At 34.0% G+C, this 19,364-nt stretch overlaps 2 protein-coding genes across 2 annotated transcripts; both read right to left on the bottom strand.

Annotated features, from left to right (window-relative positions):
- Positions 1-8,850: 8,850 nt before the first annotated feature.
- On the bottom strand, positions 8,851-9,739 carry LOC109163312 (RING-H2 finger protein ATL66-like). The gene is made up of 2 exons (XM_019312069.1): positions 9,002-9,739; positions 8,851-8,960 (listed from the first exon to the last, which is right to left on the bottom strand). Coding segments are annotated over exons 1-2 (507 nt in total). The 5' UTR covers positions 9,507-9,739; the 3' UTR covers positions 8,851-8,958.
- A 2,051-nt stretch (positions 9,740-11,790) lies between these two features.
- On the bottom strand, positions 11,791-14,282 carry LOC109163302 (zinc transporter 6, chloroplastic). Its single transcript, XM_019312059.1, has 2 exons — positions 13,442-14,282; positions 11,791-12,407 (listed from the first exon to the last, which is right to left on the bottom strand). Exons 1-2 carry the CDS (start codon positions 14,168-14,170, stop codon positions 12,093-12,095), a joined length of 1,044 nt encoding a protein of 347 aa, XP_019167604.1. The 5' UTR covers positions 14,171-14,282; the 3' UTR covers positions 11,791-12,092.
- Between the last annotated feature and the right edge of the window lie 5,082 nt (positions 14,283-19,364).

Below are 19,364 nucleotides of genomic sequence, written 5' to 3'. Positions count from 1 at the left end.
AGAATCAAATATTTGGTAATGGTAATGGGTTTTGGTGAAGTATTTTGCATGTTTGGTAGTAGGGTAGAATTGGAATGATTACCAATATTGTTGTTTGGTTAATTATGTATGATTCTATAATGGGAATAAAGGTTTTAAAAATATAAGTACAAAAAATCAAGACAATTTATTCTAATATAAAGACAACCAAAGCACTAATATGAACCCAAAAAAAAATCTAAAAATACTAATACAAACTTAAAAATCAAATTACCAATTATGATGGGGAATAATGGAATGAAATCCTTATTTTATTAGGGAATGGATTTTCTAATTAAGGGTAATCAAATCCCATAGTAGTGCTCTAAAAACTTGTCAACCAAACGACTTTGGTTCTCATTCCTGATAGCTAAACCAATGAACCAAACACACCCTTAGTATTCGTCAATTTGAGCAAATTCGGTTTCTGATAAATTCTTGATGAAATTTTATGTTTTATTCTTAATGTTGTATAATTGAGGGATTGAATGTGCAGTTATCAATACTTTAGAGGAATGAATGTGTTCAAATTGATGGAAATATAAGAATAATTTAGTGACTAAAAATACGATTATGTTTAAAAGGTTGGGGAATTAGTGAAACAAAAAAACATTTTGACATAAAGTGAGGAAGTTAAATAATTTTCGTCAAGGACAGTCTCGATATAAAATACGTTTAATTCATTTGTTTAAATGTGACTATGTGAGGCAACTCACTCTTGTATTTAAATGTTATTGCTTCGATTATTGTCAACATCTTTTCAATTGATTCCCGTATACTAATTAATGGTTTTTCTCGTGTAATCAAGCTTGGAGAATATTTTTTTTTTTTTTTTTTTTTTTTTGAATGCTACTAGCTCGTGTAATCAAGCTTGGAGAATATTTTTTTTTTACAATGTAGTATCTGTTCATATACTTTCTCAACCTACTGAAACACAAAGAGCCAATAACGCCTCCACTGAGGCTCGAAATCACAATTTTCCAAATGGAAGTCCAACCCGGATACCATTAGACCACATAGTCCTGGTAAGCTTGGAGAATATAAATAAGTTAAAATGCAATTTATTTGATTATTTATTAACATTACGTGGTTGAATCAACCAATCGCAATTCTAGTAACAATTTATTTTTATTTTTAACAAAGTAGATCAGAAAGCCCTAAAGCCCAATACGTACTAAATTCTCCACAGCACTGTTGGAGCCCAAAAACTGGGCCGCCAGGCCGAATAAGACTGTCTGGGCCGTAGCCCAACAGTACCTCAATCTCTCCGAACCGTCAAACGGAACATTTTTTTCCTTAAAAAAGAAACTAACTTCTCTTGGATCAAGCACTGATCCGTACAGAAATGGAGTCGAGAGACGCCCGACAGAGAGGACAGCTGGGACGAGTCGACAGCCACGTGTCAACGCAGTCGCCGTGGAAGACATGGCAGCACTCCGGCATCACCTTAACAATCTCGACCTCTTCGAACAGCCCCAAACAGATGGAACATTCGCTCATTTCCTTAACGCCGAGCGAAACATACTCCACGGCCGGCAGCGTTTGAATCGATTCCGCGTCCAGCCCTTTGCTCTGCGGCGGCGGCTGCGGACGCGGCCTGGAGGCCGGAAAGGTGGCGCCGCCGGTGAACTTGTAGACGAAGTAGAAGAAGAAGAAGGCGAGGAGGAAGATGAGGAAGCAGAAGAGGAGGGTGAAGAGGAGAAAGCCGTGGTTGCGGAAATGGGAGGTGAATGCGGTGAGGTCTGTGCTGTGCCAGCTGTTCGTGGTTTCCAGTTCTTCTGAGTCCATCTTCATAGGTAAGAACTTATCTGAAATGGATCGTCGGAGGTGATCTGAGGAAGACGATGAAGATTTAGGTTGTGTGTAGTAATAATTAATGGGAGTGGCGTTATGGAGAAAGTATGGGTGTTGAGCTTATAATATATATAAAACATTTGTACAATCCAACTATCATCTTATTCTTTTAGTTGAGATGGAACACATGCTTCACTTTGATATCAGAGTCCGACCAAAGGTCATGTTTAAACTTTTAATTGAGATGAAATACATACTTCAGTTATGGGGTCTGATCGGATCCGGAAGTGTTACGTTATAAGGTGGTTGAGTTATATTGTGAGGTAGCATCAATCGCCACAGCAATAAATCCAAGTATCCAACCACTGCCAACTTTCCTATTCACCTCTTTTTTACTTTCTTTATGAAACACATTTACACGCGCATGCATATACACATTATATTTATTCATATATGCATGTCATGCACTTATATATATTTTGCTTTCATACAACTCAACTACTCAATCAACCCAAAATAAGTTCATAAGTTTTAAGACGTTTGGTTGGAATAAAAGAATTAGGGAGAAAAACAATTTTAATTCAGTGGGAATAAATTAAATTGTTTGGTGGGTAGAAATAAAACTTTAGAATTTGAAAAAAGACTAAAATACCCTTAATAATAATAATCACCATCAAGGGTGATGTTGTAATTTTATATTTTTTTTCCTTTTTCATGCTCAACCGAATTGAATTGAATTTATAGGGAAAGCCCTGTAAATTAAAATTCTTCAAATGGAATTTCAATTTTCTCCAATCAAATACGGTAATTTACGTGTTAATGATTGTGTTGTAATTGAAATGTAATTCATGTCAACCAAACGGGTTGTTAATGGTTTATGGTAGGAATAGATTTGATCATGTGAGTATTTAGTGTATAAATATTTAAAGATGTAAGCTAATTGAGACACAATATGTATTCCATTATTTATCTCCTCCACGGGTCTTTAAATTAAGGAAAATACAGACGGCTTAAACTTATAGATATCATGTGACATACTTAACAAAACTAGCTACCCACTTTTTTTTTTTTTTTTTTTTTTTTTAAAGGATTTGAGTTGGAAGGACAGGGGTGTTATGTTGTAAGAACTCCCCAAAATAGATGGAATCCTATAATCATTTGATTATGAATTAATTGAGGTATGATATAATAATATGCTTTGGGAGTGAGGCTATCATACACTCAAGTGGTTAATTGGTGTAATGAATACAAAATTATACTCTATGTATACAACTTGAAAAAAAAAAAAAAGAAAAAAAAAAGAGTTTAGAAAGACTTTAAAAAAATATTTGTCTCGGGAAAAGTATAAAAGTCTCGACTAAGTATATATATGTTTCTGTATCTATATCGGTGCTTTTTAGAAATTAAAATTATTATGACATGGTTTATGAAAGTTTTTATAATATATTTATGTAAAAAAAAAGGGTATTTTTGTTATTTATTAATTTTTTTCTAATTCAGTTATATGGATATAACTAAAGTACTTAAATACTCATGCTTTTTTCAATTTCAAAAAGAAACATTTATTAAAAAGTGTTGTCAATTTTTATTTTTTATTTTTTATACAATTAATTTATAGTACCTGGTTGGTAGGATATATCCCGACCGACATGAGTTTGGTTTCCCTGGTAGTTTGGGCAGGATCTTTAGGTCGGGCGTCGTTCACGCAAGACGGTCGGACCCGACCGATGAACTTCCTGATCGATGTATTTCCCGGCTATCGTACCTTTACTTTACGAAGAGACAAAGATGATGAAGAGAGGCACGTGGCAATGTTATGTGTTGACAGAGAGGGCTCGCTGGGTGAAGACGCGTGGACGCAACGTGGGTAGCATGCCGGTAGGCCGGAGGGTGGTCTTCGGCCAAAGGCTATAAGTACCCACGGCGGCTACACTAAGGGGGACTTTTGGACGATCAATAGGTTATTTACAGAGCTGCCCGACCGCAGTCAGTCGGCTATCGGGATAACCATCTAGATTGTATTAAGACTCCTTTTGATCAATAAAATCCCCTTTTACTATTATTATTTGTTCTCATTCAGTACTTTGACCGCGACACGTGAATATTAGTACTATCACTAGTAAAATGTATGGGAATGTTTACGGTACCAACCAGTACCAGATATAATTTAATTTTTTGGAGGAAGTTTTAGATTTGTATGAGTAATATTGAGACAATGTCTCAATAGAACTAAACTCTTTTTTTTTTTTTTTTTTTTTTTGGTGACCAATGAAATTTATAGTCACTATGTGCACCGAATAAACTTCGTTCCTCTGTTATAAATTCAATACAAATTGTTTTTATTCACTTTTAAGTTATACCGAATATAAATATGCAAGAGATAGAGGGTTGATTATTACCGAACCCTTAAGATTTTTTTAAAACGTATAAATGTAGTCACAAAGAAAATATGGTTTTCCAGCCACCTTTGGAACTTAACCAATTCCTTTAACGGTTTACATTCGATGCACGAGAATGGTAAAAAGCGTGGCATGTGCTACAACTTTTCCATTTGCAATTGTATATTAACATTATATGTTTAGAAGTGCAATTATATGCGTGATATTGCTTAGCTTTTGAAGTGCAAATTGTGCCCAATGGCATCATATCACTTTCCATGAAATGTATGAGATGTGCAATATGGTGTCATATCACTTTTCATGAAATGTATGAGACGTGTAATATGGACATTAATCTCATTCAGGGCCAGATTTTAGGGTGTGCAAAACGTCCAATTAACGCGGGGTCTCAATTTTTAGAGGGCTCAATATTTATTGTTGACGTAATATAACTACTTAAGATATAAATAAAAATATGTAATTAATCCCGAAACTCATCAGTTTTCTTTTCCCAAATTACTTCTCTCTCTCTTAATAATTAGGACTTAATTCTTCCAAAAGGCTAAACCCCAACCCTAAGGGCCCCCACACCCCGACCCGACAGAGCATTTGGGAGGATGTAAATCACGGTAACTAAACTGAACATGAATCACAGAGGCTAGACCCGTGCTCACTGCGCACAAGGAACCCCCTCACTTTGAGAGGTTGCTCCCACAGATGATATCTAAAGCACTGAATCTCTATAGATCAGATAATTTCAAACATGTACCGTTCACTAGTTCACCACCAATATCGCATGAGAAATTGATTGCACCCCCCCCCCCCCTCCCCCCTCCCCCCAACAGATAGTTCTACTTGCATTCTAAACGATAGTGGCAGCCCAATTGGTAGCTACTAGCCATGTAGTTTTAAGATGTTTTTATTTTATTTTTTTATTTGTTTGGACTTTGGAGATATTAGGTTAGTAGGATTCTATGGCTTCATGAGCGGAGCCTTAAAAATCTAAAAAAGGTCTGGCCCTGATCTCATTATTAACAAAAACGGCACAATTTATTGTGAATTGGACAACAATTCGAGAATACATATGTTCATATTTGTGAAAGAAAAGGGCCATTATTGAGTTGAGGTCGTTTGTCATCTTGCCAACTTTTGCAAAAGTTCATGTCTACTTCATGTATTGTGTTTGCTACAACATAAAGGCACTAGCCGGCCAGCTGCCTAATTTGGTACATATGTTCTTGATGGGTGTTTGTAGTGTGCGGTTTAAATGTGAATGTAAAGATCTTTACCGTAATAAATAATGAAATAACGTTTGATGTAAATTTTAAAACTGTAACTCAGCCTAATGCAGACACGTACACAAAGTATTAACAATTATGGAAAGTATCATTATGTTTTATAGTGGACTGAATTTAAACGTTAAAAACTTGCTTGCTTTGGGTTGGTGTGGGTGCGGGTGAATAAAGTTATGATTGGACGACTAGTTAGATATTAAGTACTAAGTGTAGCATTTTTTTTTTTTTTTTTTTTGAGTGACTAAGTGGGTGGAACATGATTCTCGTATCTAAAAGTTATAATTTTTGTTCATACATTTTCTCGGTTAAGTTAGTCACACAGGTCTTTCTAGTGCGACTTACATCTCCTATGTAGCAAACTAGGTTTCTACTCTTTTCTTTTTTGACGAGGAAAAACAACAATCACTACCAAAATTTGCACTAGGTAAATCTTACTTCTGTGTAATAGCCAACAAATTGTACTGCACTAAGAAAGGCGAGTCGAATTATACTTTATTTTTTAAAGAACCTAATGTATAGTCAAGGTTTGTTTTTTCTTCAATACCGTAACTTAATGAAACACATACTTTATGCTTTTAATTGTGAAATATCATAAAATTTCCCTATTTGAGACTAGCATATACAATTGCACCATTGTTTCACATTATTCAATTTGGTGTTTATATCATACCAATAGACCCCCCAACTCTACCAAATCTACAGTCCAATAAACTAATGCCAAAGCACGAGTTAAAATACATACATAGCACGTTACATTGCAAATCTCTAATACATTGCATATGCAACCATAATAGGCCAGGGTTTTTATGCTTATTTAATTACCGGTCATAGAATTTTATGTCAACGTCATTATACCATTTTAGTATTTTACTTTCAAAGTGTATTACTTTTACATAATTGATTCTTTTTATATATTTGATTTATAAGTAAATTTATTTTTTAAGGTTGATTGGGGCTGATCAATTCGCGGTAATATAAAAATTTAAAAAATTATTGTCACGTCAAGAAGTGATCATTAATAGGTAAAATTATATAGAGAAAATGACATTTTTTTTTTCGTTGTATGACAAGACAAAACTCATAGCCACTAGTCCACTACCCAAGTGTGTACGGGGTAAACCTGCTATTGTGTAATTATGCTATTGTGTAATAACCCGTAATTACACATGACTCGATTGCAAGTAAGAGTTTTGACAAGAATCGAACTCGTAACTTTCTGATACGAGAATTATGTTCCATTAGCTCGACCACCTCTTTTGAGACAAACAACGTAACAACATTATTCTTTTTCAATTCGACAAACGATTCTATCTCAATAAATTATTTTCTCTCAATTGTATCTTAGGTTACCCTACCTCCTCCTCTTCTTCTTCTTCTTCTTCTTCTTCTTCTTCTTCTCTCTCTCTCTCTCTCTCTCTCTCTCTCTCTCTCTCTCTTTTAATAATACAAGTCATCTGACCTACATTTGGTGTGATAAGACTAATCTAGTGGTGTTTGTGTGTATTGAGTAAACATTGTTCATACGACAGGCTATATCAAGTAAGTGCTTTGGGTTGGCCGGTGTGAGTGCGGGTGAATAAAGTGATGATTGGACGACTAGTTGGATATTAAGTACGAAGTGTAACATTTTTTTTTTTGAGTGACTCAGTGAGTGGAACATGATTCTCGTACCTAAAAGTTACTCGTTTGATTCTTGCCAATATCCTCTCTCGGTTAAGTTAGTCACACAAGTCTTTCTAGTGCGATTTGCATCTCCTATGTAGCAAACTAGGTTTCTATTTTTTTCCTTTTTTTTTTTTTAACAAGGAAAAACAACAATCACTACCAGAGTTTGCACTAGGTAAACCTTTTTTTTTTTTTGAATGCTACGGGCTCTATTACAATGTAGTATCTGTTTATATACAAAAAGGTAAACCTTACTTCTTGTAATAATCAACACATTATATAGGAGAAGTAAATCACTAAATTGCACTAAGAAAAACGAGCTATACTTTATTTAAAAAAAAAAAAAAAAAAAAAACTAATGTATAGTCAATGTTTGTTTTCTTCTTCAATACCGTAACTTAATGAAACACATACTTTATGTTTTTAATTGTGAAATATCATAAAATTTCCCTATTTGAGACTAGCATATACAATTGCACCATTGTTTCATATACTATTCAATTTGGTGTTCTATCATACCAATAGACCCCCCAACTCTACCAAATCTACAGTCCAATAAACTAATGCCAAAGCACGAGTTAAAATACATACATAGCACGTTACATTGCAAATCATTAATACATCACATATGCAACCATACTAAGGTTTTTATGCTTATCTAATTACATTACAAGTCATAGAATTTTATGTCAACGTCATTATACAATTTTAGTCTCTTACTTTTAAAGTTTATTATTTTTACGTTCTAATATTAATTGATTCTTTTTATATATTTGATTTATAAGTAAATTTATTTTTTAATGTTAATTGGGCCGACCAATTCATGGTAATAAAAGAGGTGAAAAAAATTATTGTGTCACGTCAAGATGTGACCATTAATAAGTAAAATCATATAGAGAAAATAACATTATTATTATTATTATTATTATTATTATTATTATTATTATTATTATTATTATTATTATTATTATTATTATTATTTGTATAAGAGATAACCACTACCCAAGTCTGTATGGAGTAAACCTTGCTATTGTGTAATAACCCGCAATTACACATGACTCAACTGGAAGAGTTTTGACAAAAATCAAACTCGTAACTTTCTTGTACAAGAATTATGTTCCATTCACACGACAACCTCTTTAGAGGTAAATGTTATTATTCTTTTTCAATTCGGCAAACGATTCTCTTTCAATAAATTATTTTTCTCTCAAATGTATCTTTGGTTACCTATTCTTCTTCTTTCTCTCTCTCTCTTTTTTTTTTTAAAAAAAAAAAAAAGGAAAAAGTGTTAAATTGACCCCTCAGTCAAGTGGATAGTGCAATTGGATCCCCTAAGTGAAAAAAGTTTCATTCAAGTCCCCTAAACCGGTAAAATTGTTCAATTAAGTCCAATTTGATTTGTTTATCAGGTTCACTTAGGAGACCCAATTGCACTATACATGTCATCTAGTTGCATTGGTGCCTGGTGTGATAAGACTAATCTAGTGGTATTTGTGTGTACTGAGTAAACCTTGTTCATACGACAGGCTAGAACAAGTAAGTGTTAACAAGAATCAAACTTGTAACTTTCAAATACAAGAATAATATAATATCTTATCCACTTAGCTACGCCCGTCCCGGGGCTAATCTAGTGGAGTCTTAGCCGAGCTCAAGACAAAATCTCCTAATTTAAGAACAACCTCGTGTTAATTAAAGCAACTCAAACTCCTCTCAGTTTAACCAACATATTTTGCATATAGAACATTTGGTATCCATACGAATATAAGACTAATTCAGATTCAACTCAACCGTACCCTAACCCGGCCACCCTTTCACACTACTTTGAAGCAATTGAGAACTGTACTAATCAATAGAAGAAGGCAGAGGTGGAACGGATAGACGATCTACAAACAGGGCAAGTTGAGCTACTACTCAACCATCGATCAATGCAATGAGAGTGGAAAGCGTGCAGACAATTAGGCATCACTTTAATCATCTCTCCGTCCTCGAAAACCCCCAGGCATATGCAACACTCGTCGCCGTCCCTCAACCTCGTATTCTCCGACGATAACCTGCAGTTGTGCATGAAAATGGGCAGGCTCTTGATCACCTCGGAAGACGCCGCCGGCGCCGGCGCCACCACGCTAACGTTATTGCCACCCATCATCTCTCGTCGTCCAATGTTCTGTCGGGTGACGACGATTGAACTTGAGATCACATCATCATTGGTGCTGGGAAAGGAAGCGTGCATGCGAATGAAACGCAAGAACAGGAAAATGATGAGGAGAAGGGACAGCCCAAAGAAAAGCAGCGTCACCAGAAACCTCTTCGTGCCCTGGTCGTTTATGTACCAATGGAACGGCTCAAATTCCTCCATGCCCACCGCCGATCGACTTCGAGGAAATTAAGGTTTACATATATAGGATGATAATTAGTACTATGATTTGCATTATTATTATTATTATTGTGCCATCAGATCATATATATGTGTGTGTTGTGAATTGGCTTTAGGAATCTAGCTAAGCTAGCCAGCTAGCTAGGTGATATGATATGATGGGCAATATAATGAACTTGTGCACGTAATTAACTTATAAAAACATGGTCGTTAGTTCCTTGCCATTTATGTGTAGAAAAGCCAGGATTCTAGAAACAGTTAGAATCTGTCTTGCGTTTCATATGCTTCTTTGTGGCTTTTGTGAAAATCGATAAAGGTGTGTTAGGCATGCTTGCTATTATATTGTTACGTTGTTGCTGTTGCTAGCCTGGTGATATATAGAGACACATGTATATATAGTCAGGGCAGACCACTAAGCAATTTCGGATAGTTGATAAGTAAACTACTAATAAGTTAAAGGGTTAAGGGTTAGGTAAGAGTAAAAGTTAAATTATTTGAGCTTAATTGAGTCTAAATATGAACTAGTCTCATAGTAGAAATTTCGAATGTCATTTGCAGACTTAGTAGCCTATTAGGTGGAATGACTAGTGTTTGGTGCCCACAATGAATGAAATTCTCACACTGTAGCTGTTAGAATTCGAACCAACTGAGTTGTTTTTTGGTTTAAAGGGAGGGGGTGACCCTGCTACTGTCTATTTCCTTGTAGGCACGTAGCTCTCATGCATTCACGGGTGATAATCTCTTCAATCCCAGGGGACCAACTGAGTTGTTTGTGCAGGTTATAAATTGATTAACTTTGATATAAGATTGTAAGTGTATGTGCTTGTTATTACTATGTGTTAGGTTTCGAGACTATGTATAAGCAAAAGTAGAAGAGCTTTATATTTACCGTGAATCTGAGTGATCGATATAAGTAAACGAGATAATATATTGAGTATCGGAGGGGTAACTTAATTGTCACCATCAACATATCTAGAGATGATAGGGTAGGAATGAAAAGGTTTGTGGTGTGAGATATGAGGAGTTTTGAGTGTAGTGGTAGAGAAAATTGAACTTATTAATTGCTTGGCAAATGGAAATGGAAAGGGGGTGTGGTGCTTTCTTCCTTCCAATTTCCCAAAGCAAATTATTGGTTCAAACTCGTAGTAAAGATGATGTTAACAAACACTTGATTGGGATGGGAGGAATGGGAAAAATTGTGGATTGTGTGTAGATTTCAACTACCTAGCTAGCTGCGGCTTCTGCTGCTGCCTATGTGTATTGCAACACTCTATGCTTTAAGTAAAGGCAAAAGTGAGCATTCCCAATTGAGCCACCCAACTTTTAGTTGCCTTCATCACTTAGAGTCGTGTAAAATGAACACCATCAGATCGTTAACACTCAAAGAAGATGGATATATACCAGAGTGATATGGACACTAAATAGAAGATGGTCAATCATCATATCCAGACAATTCGTCAAACACATGCAACTTGTCCCCAAAGTAATGTTTACTTGTGACTTAGCTCAATGGTTAAGTAGACATGAGAGAAGAGACTAATATTTAAATCTCGGCGGCAGCAGTGTGAGGATTATGTCCAAAGTAAACAGATCCCTTGTGTAGGATTATGCTCAAAGTGAGCAGATCCCTTGTGCGCACCAGCATTTGAATTTGTCTGTTAAGCCATTGTGCGGGATTATGCCCAAAGTAAGAGATCCCTTGTGTGGGATTATGCCCAAAGTGAGTAGATCTCTTGTGCGCACCAGCATTTGACCCTGTCTATTGAGCCATTGTGCGGAATCAGTCAATATTTGACCCTGTCTATTGAGCCATTGTGCGGGATTATGCCCAAAGTGAGCAGATCCCTTATGCGCACCAGCATTTGACCTTGTCTGCTGAGCCATTGATATTCCAAATGCTTTGTCAGTCTGGGTGTGGAGACATGAAGGAAATTTAGCTCATATAAAATGGTTTCTTGAATGAGTGGACATAACTTTAATAACCGGGTAATAATGCATGGAAAAATAAAAGGAAAAGTATAAACATTTTTTTTTCAACTTATGTATTACCAATATCTCCAAATCACACTCCAGAACGAGTTTGATTGGTGTGACTGGTCGTGCACTCATGACCTTAAGAGAGGTCGAATTTAAAGGTGTCTCTTACAATTAAAACATGCTCAGAACACCTCGTGATAAAATCAGAGTCCAGATTAAACCATTTCGAGCCCTATTTTTGCAATCATTAGATGTAGTCATGGTTGTAAGGAGGAACAGGGAGCGTTTATCTTGCAATTTTCTTTTACATATTGTATTGATATCTGCATCTCGTAAAATGAGGCTAATACAACTTACAACTTACAAGCATGTCTCGGGTTGGAATTTCACATTGCAACAGTCTCAATGTCCATATTCAACAAGAAGCTAAATCAACTGCAATTAGCTTGATATGCAGGAGGAGCTATCATTTCTTCTCTAAGGGAAACTAAATTTACATATATTCAGGCTCCCTAGTGACCTAATTCTGCAAGCCAAATTGATAATAATAATACATAACTATATTATTGTAGACATATGGCACAGGAAGTTTCAAGCCCAGAGAGCAAGAATTGACATCGACATAGAGCCAAGAACTAGGGCAGCAAAAGACGCCTTTTTCAACAATGGCTCCGAACTCATCAATTTGTTGTGGAAGAAGTCGAGAGCTATGAGGTCCACAAGGGCCATGTATATCAGTATGCCAGAAGACAAGGACCCGAGCAAGCCTTCAAGAATCAGCGCGTTTGGACTGCTGTCATCGTAGCCAGTAACGGAGAAGATAATCATACCAAGGACGATACCCATTGGGGTTGTCACCGAGAACATGAAGCTCATGTAAGCCGTTGTTCCAAAACTAAAACCCGCCTGTCATAATCACCACGAAGTTCATACACAGAGGTTAGATTAAACGACTCTGTTGCATAGGAAATTTTTTCACATGAACATCGATTATGTAGAATAACTATTCCCCGTTCAACATTCGTGAAGAGAAGCATACAAAAAAGCGCCAAGTTTTTTTACGTTTTCATTCAACATTACTATACAAGACTTTTGTTTTAGCCATGAGAGTTTACTAGTTGAGTTGGAAATTGCGAATCTATTATGATAAGAGATGCTTGAGATATTTTCAGCTATTGTATACCTTTATACAAGACAAATTCTGCACTGTAAATGTTGAAATGTTTATTATTCAGATTCAGGATAGAAGCATCCCCAAATGATCGCATTTCATTTTAGACTAACAGCCACGTTTCATCTTCGCTAACATGAAAATTAGACCTTAGCTGATCTATATGGTACTCCATATTATGGTATAGATCATCCACCTAATAGGGGCACAACCTAACATTCAACTAATAACTAAAAAGATTCAACAAATCGGGAGAAGTTTTACACGCAATTGTTAGCTGCTATACTATCTATACTCGATCGTAATCCCAGGATTTGATCTTTGAACCTTAAACAGACCATTACTTCCAATCCGAAAAGACTAAACAGTTTTATTCAAGTACCATAATAACACACAGTTCAACTAAGAGTTTGCAGGATTATAAGCAACTCAAGTCTGGGTTTTAATCTCATCTCTCTAATTACCAAAGAATACAAAATGAAAGGGGAGAAAATGCTTAAAGTTGGTATTCCTTTCAACTTCTTTACAGGGTAATAGTTTTCTTTCAATGTCAATTCTTATACTGTATCAACTATTGAGGTGTAAGAATGATTCAGGGTATCTTTTCTTTCCTTTTTCCTTTGAAACGAACCATAAAAAAGATTGTATCTTTACAATTTAATACGAGAATCCCGTGATTCTAATTCTGCAAATATACTGAATTTGATGCGAATAGAAACTAAATAATCTAGAAAAGGAAATATTGATAAGTTTTTAAGCCAGTAATTACCTGGGCAATGCAACCTCCTAGGCCCATCCCTTCAAAGATCTGGTGAAATGCTAGCGCCGCCACGAGTGGCTTGATCGTGCACTGATTCTGAGACATTCCCATTGTGACGCCGATAATCACCGAGTGAAATATAATCCCAATTTCCAGAACCTGAGACACCAATTTCTGCTTCAGCCTCACCAATTCCTCCGATTCCCCTCTTCCCTCCTCCGCCGCCGAGGATACCTCAATCCCTAGCTCCGCCTCTTTCTCTGTCTGACCTAATTTCTTACTCACAACCCCCAATTCTTCACTCTCTCCAATCGGCGTGTAATCTTTCGTCACTTTTTGGCCGTGTCCGTGGCCGTGACTTTCGACGTGAGAAGTTGCGGTCAAGTCAACCAAAAGCGCGGTGAGAACGCCGATTAGCGTTACGAGGCCGGAGAACGGAAAGTCCTTCCAGGGATGCCGCGACGCCAACTGGCAGTCGGCGAGCGCGTCATAGGCGTCCGGGAGCACGTGCACGAGCGAGGTGGAGAGAATCACGCCGGCGGCGAAGCACTTAATTATCAGAATAGCCTTGTCGTAAACCGCCTTGCCTTGAAACAACCGGGCGAGCACAACCGGCGACGATATGCCGACGACGCTCGTGAAGAATATTACGAAAATGGAAATATGCTTGAGGTGAGCAGCGGCTCTGCTGTCCCTGCACAACAGAGCGCGTGCGGTGTCCGTCGCGCACAGAGCCATGGCTCCGACCGACCGCCGACGAGCTGCGGCACTAAAAAGTCTCCGGCGAAACGAAACCGTCGAGCCCGTGAGAGAAAATAGGGTAGCGACGTGGCGAAAACTTGGAAGATTTGTGAGAATGGTGACTATTTGAACGGAAATTGTTAGGGGCTGTGGGGCCCACTTAACACTGGTTGGCTTTGAATGTGGCGGTACTCTTTGCCACTTGTTAAGGTACACTCCTACTGTCCTACACAAAAAATAATGTTTTGTTTTATGACATCATTCTTATTTCATTATTTACACATTTGAATTTCATCAAAATTAAGAATATTGGTATACCACCTTATGATTGATGGGTTTACTTCAAAAAAAGAAAGAAATAATAATATCATCAATATTACTCTGTATTATTTTAAAATTATTATATTTTCAATTGAAAAAGTGATTTTTTAAATTTTTATCTCATTGAATAAGATATGGTGTATAAAAGATTTTACACAGGATTAGTTGTATTAAGTATGTATGTACTTCTTGATAAATATTACTGAGGAAAATTTTAATTAAGAATAATAGTTATTACACTTCAAAATTATTACCTTTTTAATCGAAAAACATAGATTTTTTTTTTCTATTCTTATATCACTAATTAAGATTTTTTTTTGAAGGGACACTAATTAAGATTTTTAAAATCATCTCATGCAAGATTAATTGTATTATTAAGTGTGCATGTATTACGTTATATTATTTATTTATTTATTTATTTTACAATTTTACGTTTAGAGGATTTAAATAAATAAAAAATCTCTACATAAACTGAATAGGAAAAAAAATTGTTATAAATGCTTAATCCTTCTCCCAAATAAATGCTTAATCCTAATTGTATATATCGGTGGTGTTGCTTAATTTCGTGTGTGTGTGTGTCTATATATATATATATATATATATATATATATATATATATATATATATATATATATATATATATATATATATATATATATATATATATATATATATATATATATATATATATATATATATATATATATATATATATAAGCATTTTTATATATTTAAAAAATGAATATTATACTGATAATCTATGTGCTTGAACTATCTTGATAATTATTTGGAGGTTATTTCTGGTTATATTCTATTGTGGTAATCTCTGCCTAATTATTCATAAATTGCTTGTGTTAGATATTTTTAAATTATATAGTATGCAGTATATGTTGTTATTGTTTTTTCTTTGAAAATATGTCAAAGAACTACAACTTTCTCTTCTCTTCCAATTCCTTTGCTGTAGTTCTTTGACTCATTTGAGAAGATAGAAGCACACTCCACAATCTCTATTTGTAGAATGTTGTTTATTTATGTCTTGCACCATTATGTCTGCCTCCTCTGACGCCATGAAAATACACTATGAAGTAATCTTAGGGCTTAAATCGTAACAAAGCTAACCACTCACCATTATTTATATGAGTTCTTTGAAGGCTAGAGAGTTGGAAATTCAAATCAGCCTTGGAGGATGTAGAGTTCCAAAGTAACTTAACCATTATTGAATAACAATGGTGGTGCACCGAAAAATGAAACGCCACAAAGTAGAAAGGCTGAAGATTTTTGTATTGATTTGCAATATTATATGTATTGGTTTATGATTTTTGTTTATGGTTTATTTAATTTAATTTAATCTCTAATCTCTAATTCCCTATAAGATTGTAATTATTATTCGAATTTGAATATAAAGAGCATTTAATGCTAACGGCCTCATGTAGATTGAGAATTATTAGGAACAACTTCCTACCAATATGGGAAACCAAAAATGTGGAACGGCAATATTCTGTATTCCAAACGGCGTAGTTTCACTTAGGCAGGAAAATAATGCAATTTGATTGGCCATGACTATATGGCTTTAATATATAGAAAGATTAGACGGGGAAATACTGCAATTTGATTGGCCATGACTATATGGCTTTAATATATAAAAAAATTTACAAGTTTCCCAGGTTTCTAACAAGTCACTATAAATTTAAAATATTTTTTAAAAATAATTATTTGAAACTAATTGTTTTAATTTTTTTTTAAATCGATGTCGGAAACAATTAGTTTTAAATAATTGTTTTTAAAAAATTCTAACCGATTTTTTTTTAAAGTTTAAACAATTAGTTTTAAATAATTATTTAAAAAAATATTTTAAATTTGGAGTGACCTGTTAGAAACGTGAAAATATTTGGACTAATTGCATGAAATTGGTTTGTTTAGGGGCGTAATTGCATAATTTTTTGAGTTCAATAGCCTAATTGCATTTTGGTGTGTAGTTTGATAGCATATTTGGTCCTTATTCCTTAAAAGAATGTGATATTTCAAAATTTATATTTTCTTATTTGGTTTATATTATCTTACTTTCTTAATGGAATATGACATTCTCTAAAGAATGCAAGATACCATCCACATAGGATTTTGAAGGAAATGTGATTCCTTCACAATTCTTAGGCTATATAAGGTTGCCATGTATATATAAAAATTTTGCCAAATTATTTCTAATCAGGGACGGAGCCAGAAAATATGTTGAGGGGGGCAAAGAAGTAAGGATGGATTCAATGGTGTATTCAGAAATTTTTTTTAGTGAGAGAAAAAATTTAAAATAAAAGAGAAAGTTTAAAAAAAATGAAATACTTAAAAAGTATAACAATAAATATTGTTGGATATATTGAAAAATAAAACATATTAAAACTTGGGAAAATGACACTTTTTCTCCCTGTGTTATATACTTATAGCACTTTTTTCCCCTGAGTTATTCATGCATTCACATTTGCCCCCTCAATTATTATAGAAGTGTCGGTTTTTCCCCCTGATAATATTAAATGGACATTTCTACCCTTAAAACAAATATTTTATTTATTTCTCTTCTTCAACAAATTATTGCTTATACGTAGGGATGACCACGGTTCGGTTCGAACTGAACCAAACACTATAGCAATCAAATTAAAAAATTTCGGTTATGATTCATAACATAACCCAATATTTGGGTTTCCGTTTATTAAAATCGTGAACTGGAAAAAAATGGATTCTGAACCGTGAACCGGAGGTTCAAATCGGAACAACTACTAGCAATGGCTTAAATTAGAATTATAATATTTGCAAATAGTGTATGTTTTTTTCCACATTTATATTGACTCTCACATATAAGTATATATAATCGCGGTTTGAGTTTTATTTTGAACCGTCGATTCACGATTTTGGATCCAATTTGAACGGTTGATTCAAACTTTCTTTTAAAATTTTATTTTTTATTTTTAAAATATTCTAAATTCAACACTTAATGTATTTTATTTTTTCAAATCGTGGTTATAATTTGTTGGAGAAGAAAAATAAATGAAATATTTATTTTAAGGGTAAATATGTCCATTTAATATATCAGGGGGAAAAACTGTCACTTAAATAATTTAGGGGAAAAAAATGCTATAAGTATATAACAAAGGGGAAAAAAGTGCCATTTTTCCTTAAAACTTTATAAAAATATTTATAACAAAATATGAAACATAATTAATTTGATAAAACAATTCGAATATAAAACACATTATAAATTGCACATTCCATTATTAATAGAAAGAAAGTTATAATGGAAGTTATATATATCATGCCAAAATTTAATTGTGTTAATAAAAAAAGTGAAAAAAGGCTGTGACATTATCAATACAAAGACTCGAACCCAGACCATTCTAAAACTCATACACATTAACTACCATCTTGTCTATCACAGCTTTTGTTTACATGATCTGTTTTATAATACTTATATGAATAATGTACTATATATACATATTATATACAATATAGGGTAGGGGAGGGTAGGGGATGGGTGGGGTGGGGTGAGGGGGGGCAGCTGACCCCCCTGCCCCCCTCTGACTCGGTCTATGTTTCTAATTATTACAAAATATATATTTTATATTAGCTTATTATATGTATTATATTTAATTGTTTTTATAATATTATATTATATTTTATTTTTTTGTTACGTCATGTAAGTTTATAAAACAAATTTAATTTTCAAGTTCAAGATTTTATTAACATTTTGTGAACCAAATTAACCTAAAGTACTCGAAATCAGGATTCAACCTTTATAATTTTTGAATGATCTGACATAAATTGCGTGGCCACTAGGGAAACTTTACGATAAATGTCAAAGTGGCTGGCAAACAAAACAAAATCAAAAAGTGAAGACAAAGTGGTATTTGTGTGTAACTCCATTGCCATATTATATGACTTTGTACATTCAGCTTTTATTCAATTGTGAAATCCATTATACGGAGTAGTTTTTTTTTTGTTTTTTGTTTTTAAAGAAAATTTGTAGTTACTACTCATTGATATGTGATAATGATAATATTTAAGTACGAGAAGAATATGTTCCATTCATTTGACACCTTTCTAGAGACGGGATCCATAAATTTCATTTAGTGACCTGGTGTGAAAAAATAAAAATATTTATGGTAAAATATGAAATTGTTGAAATAAAATTTATATCATCTCTATTAATATGACATTCATAAATATTTTTTATTTAAATTAGATCAACTCTAAGTATTTCTATAATAATTTAAATACAATAACACACATTTAAAACTTTTAGATTACATTAACTAGATAATTTTTCATAACTGAATTACAAAACATATTTTGTATCAATTAATTAATCACTTTAAATAATTTTTATCACACATAACACATTATAAATTTCACAATTAATATACCGTTAGAATTATTAATAAATCTCACAAATCACAATTTTAATTATAATGAGAAGATAACATTAAAATATAATTATATATTCAAAGTATGTTAGAGAAAAATAAAAATATAATATAAACATATATTTAAGGTGTGTTAAAGAATATAAAACTAAAATTTTAATATATATTTAAAATATATAAAGGGTTGCAACAACTGTGGTATGTAATAAGGTCTGGTCGCTAGACCTTTTATAGAAGAAAATCACTAACTACCAAATGAATTATCTCAACTTTAGTAACTTTTATGTATAATAGTATATTATTTACATCGTGCACCAGGACGCGCATTGCATTGTGCGTCCTGATACAAAACGATGTCGTTTCACATAATTGTATAAATAAACACACATAATTGTATAAATAAATGCACATAATCACGTCAATCCTCTACTGTGCTTCCTAAAATGATTGCACAATGCACAGTG

Source organism: Ipomoea nil, unplaced genomic scaffold, assembly GCF_001879475.1.
Source record: "Ipomoea nil cultivar Tokyo-kokei standard unplaced genomic scaffold, Asagao_1.1 scaffold0302, whole genome shotgun sequence".
NCBI lineage: Eukaryota > Viridiplantae > Streptophyta > Magnoliopsida > Solanales > Convolvulaceae > Ipomoea > Ipomoea nil.
Note: the sequence above shows the minus strand (reverse complement) of the source record. Positions and strands in the feature narration are given on the sequence as shown.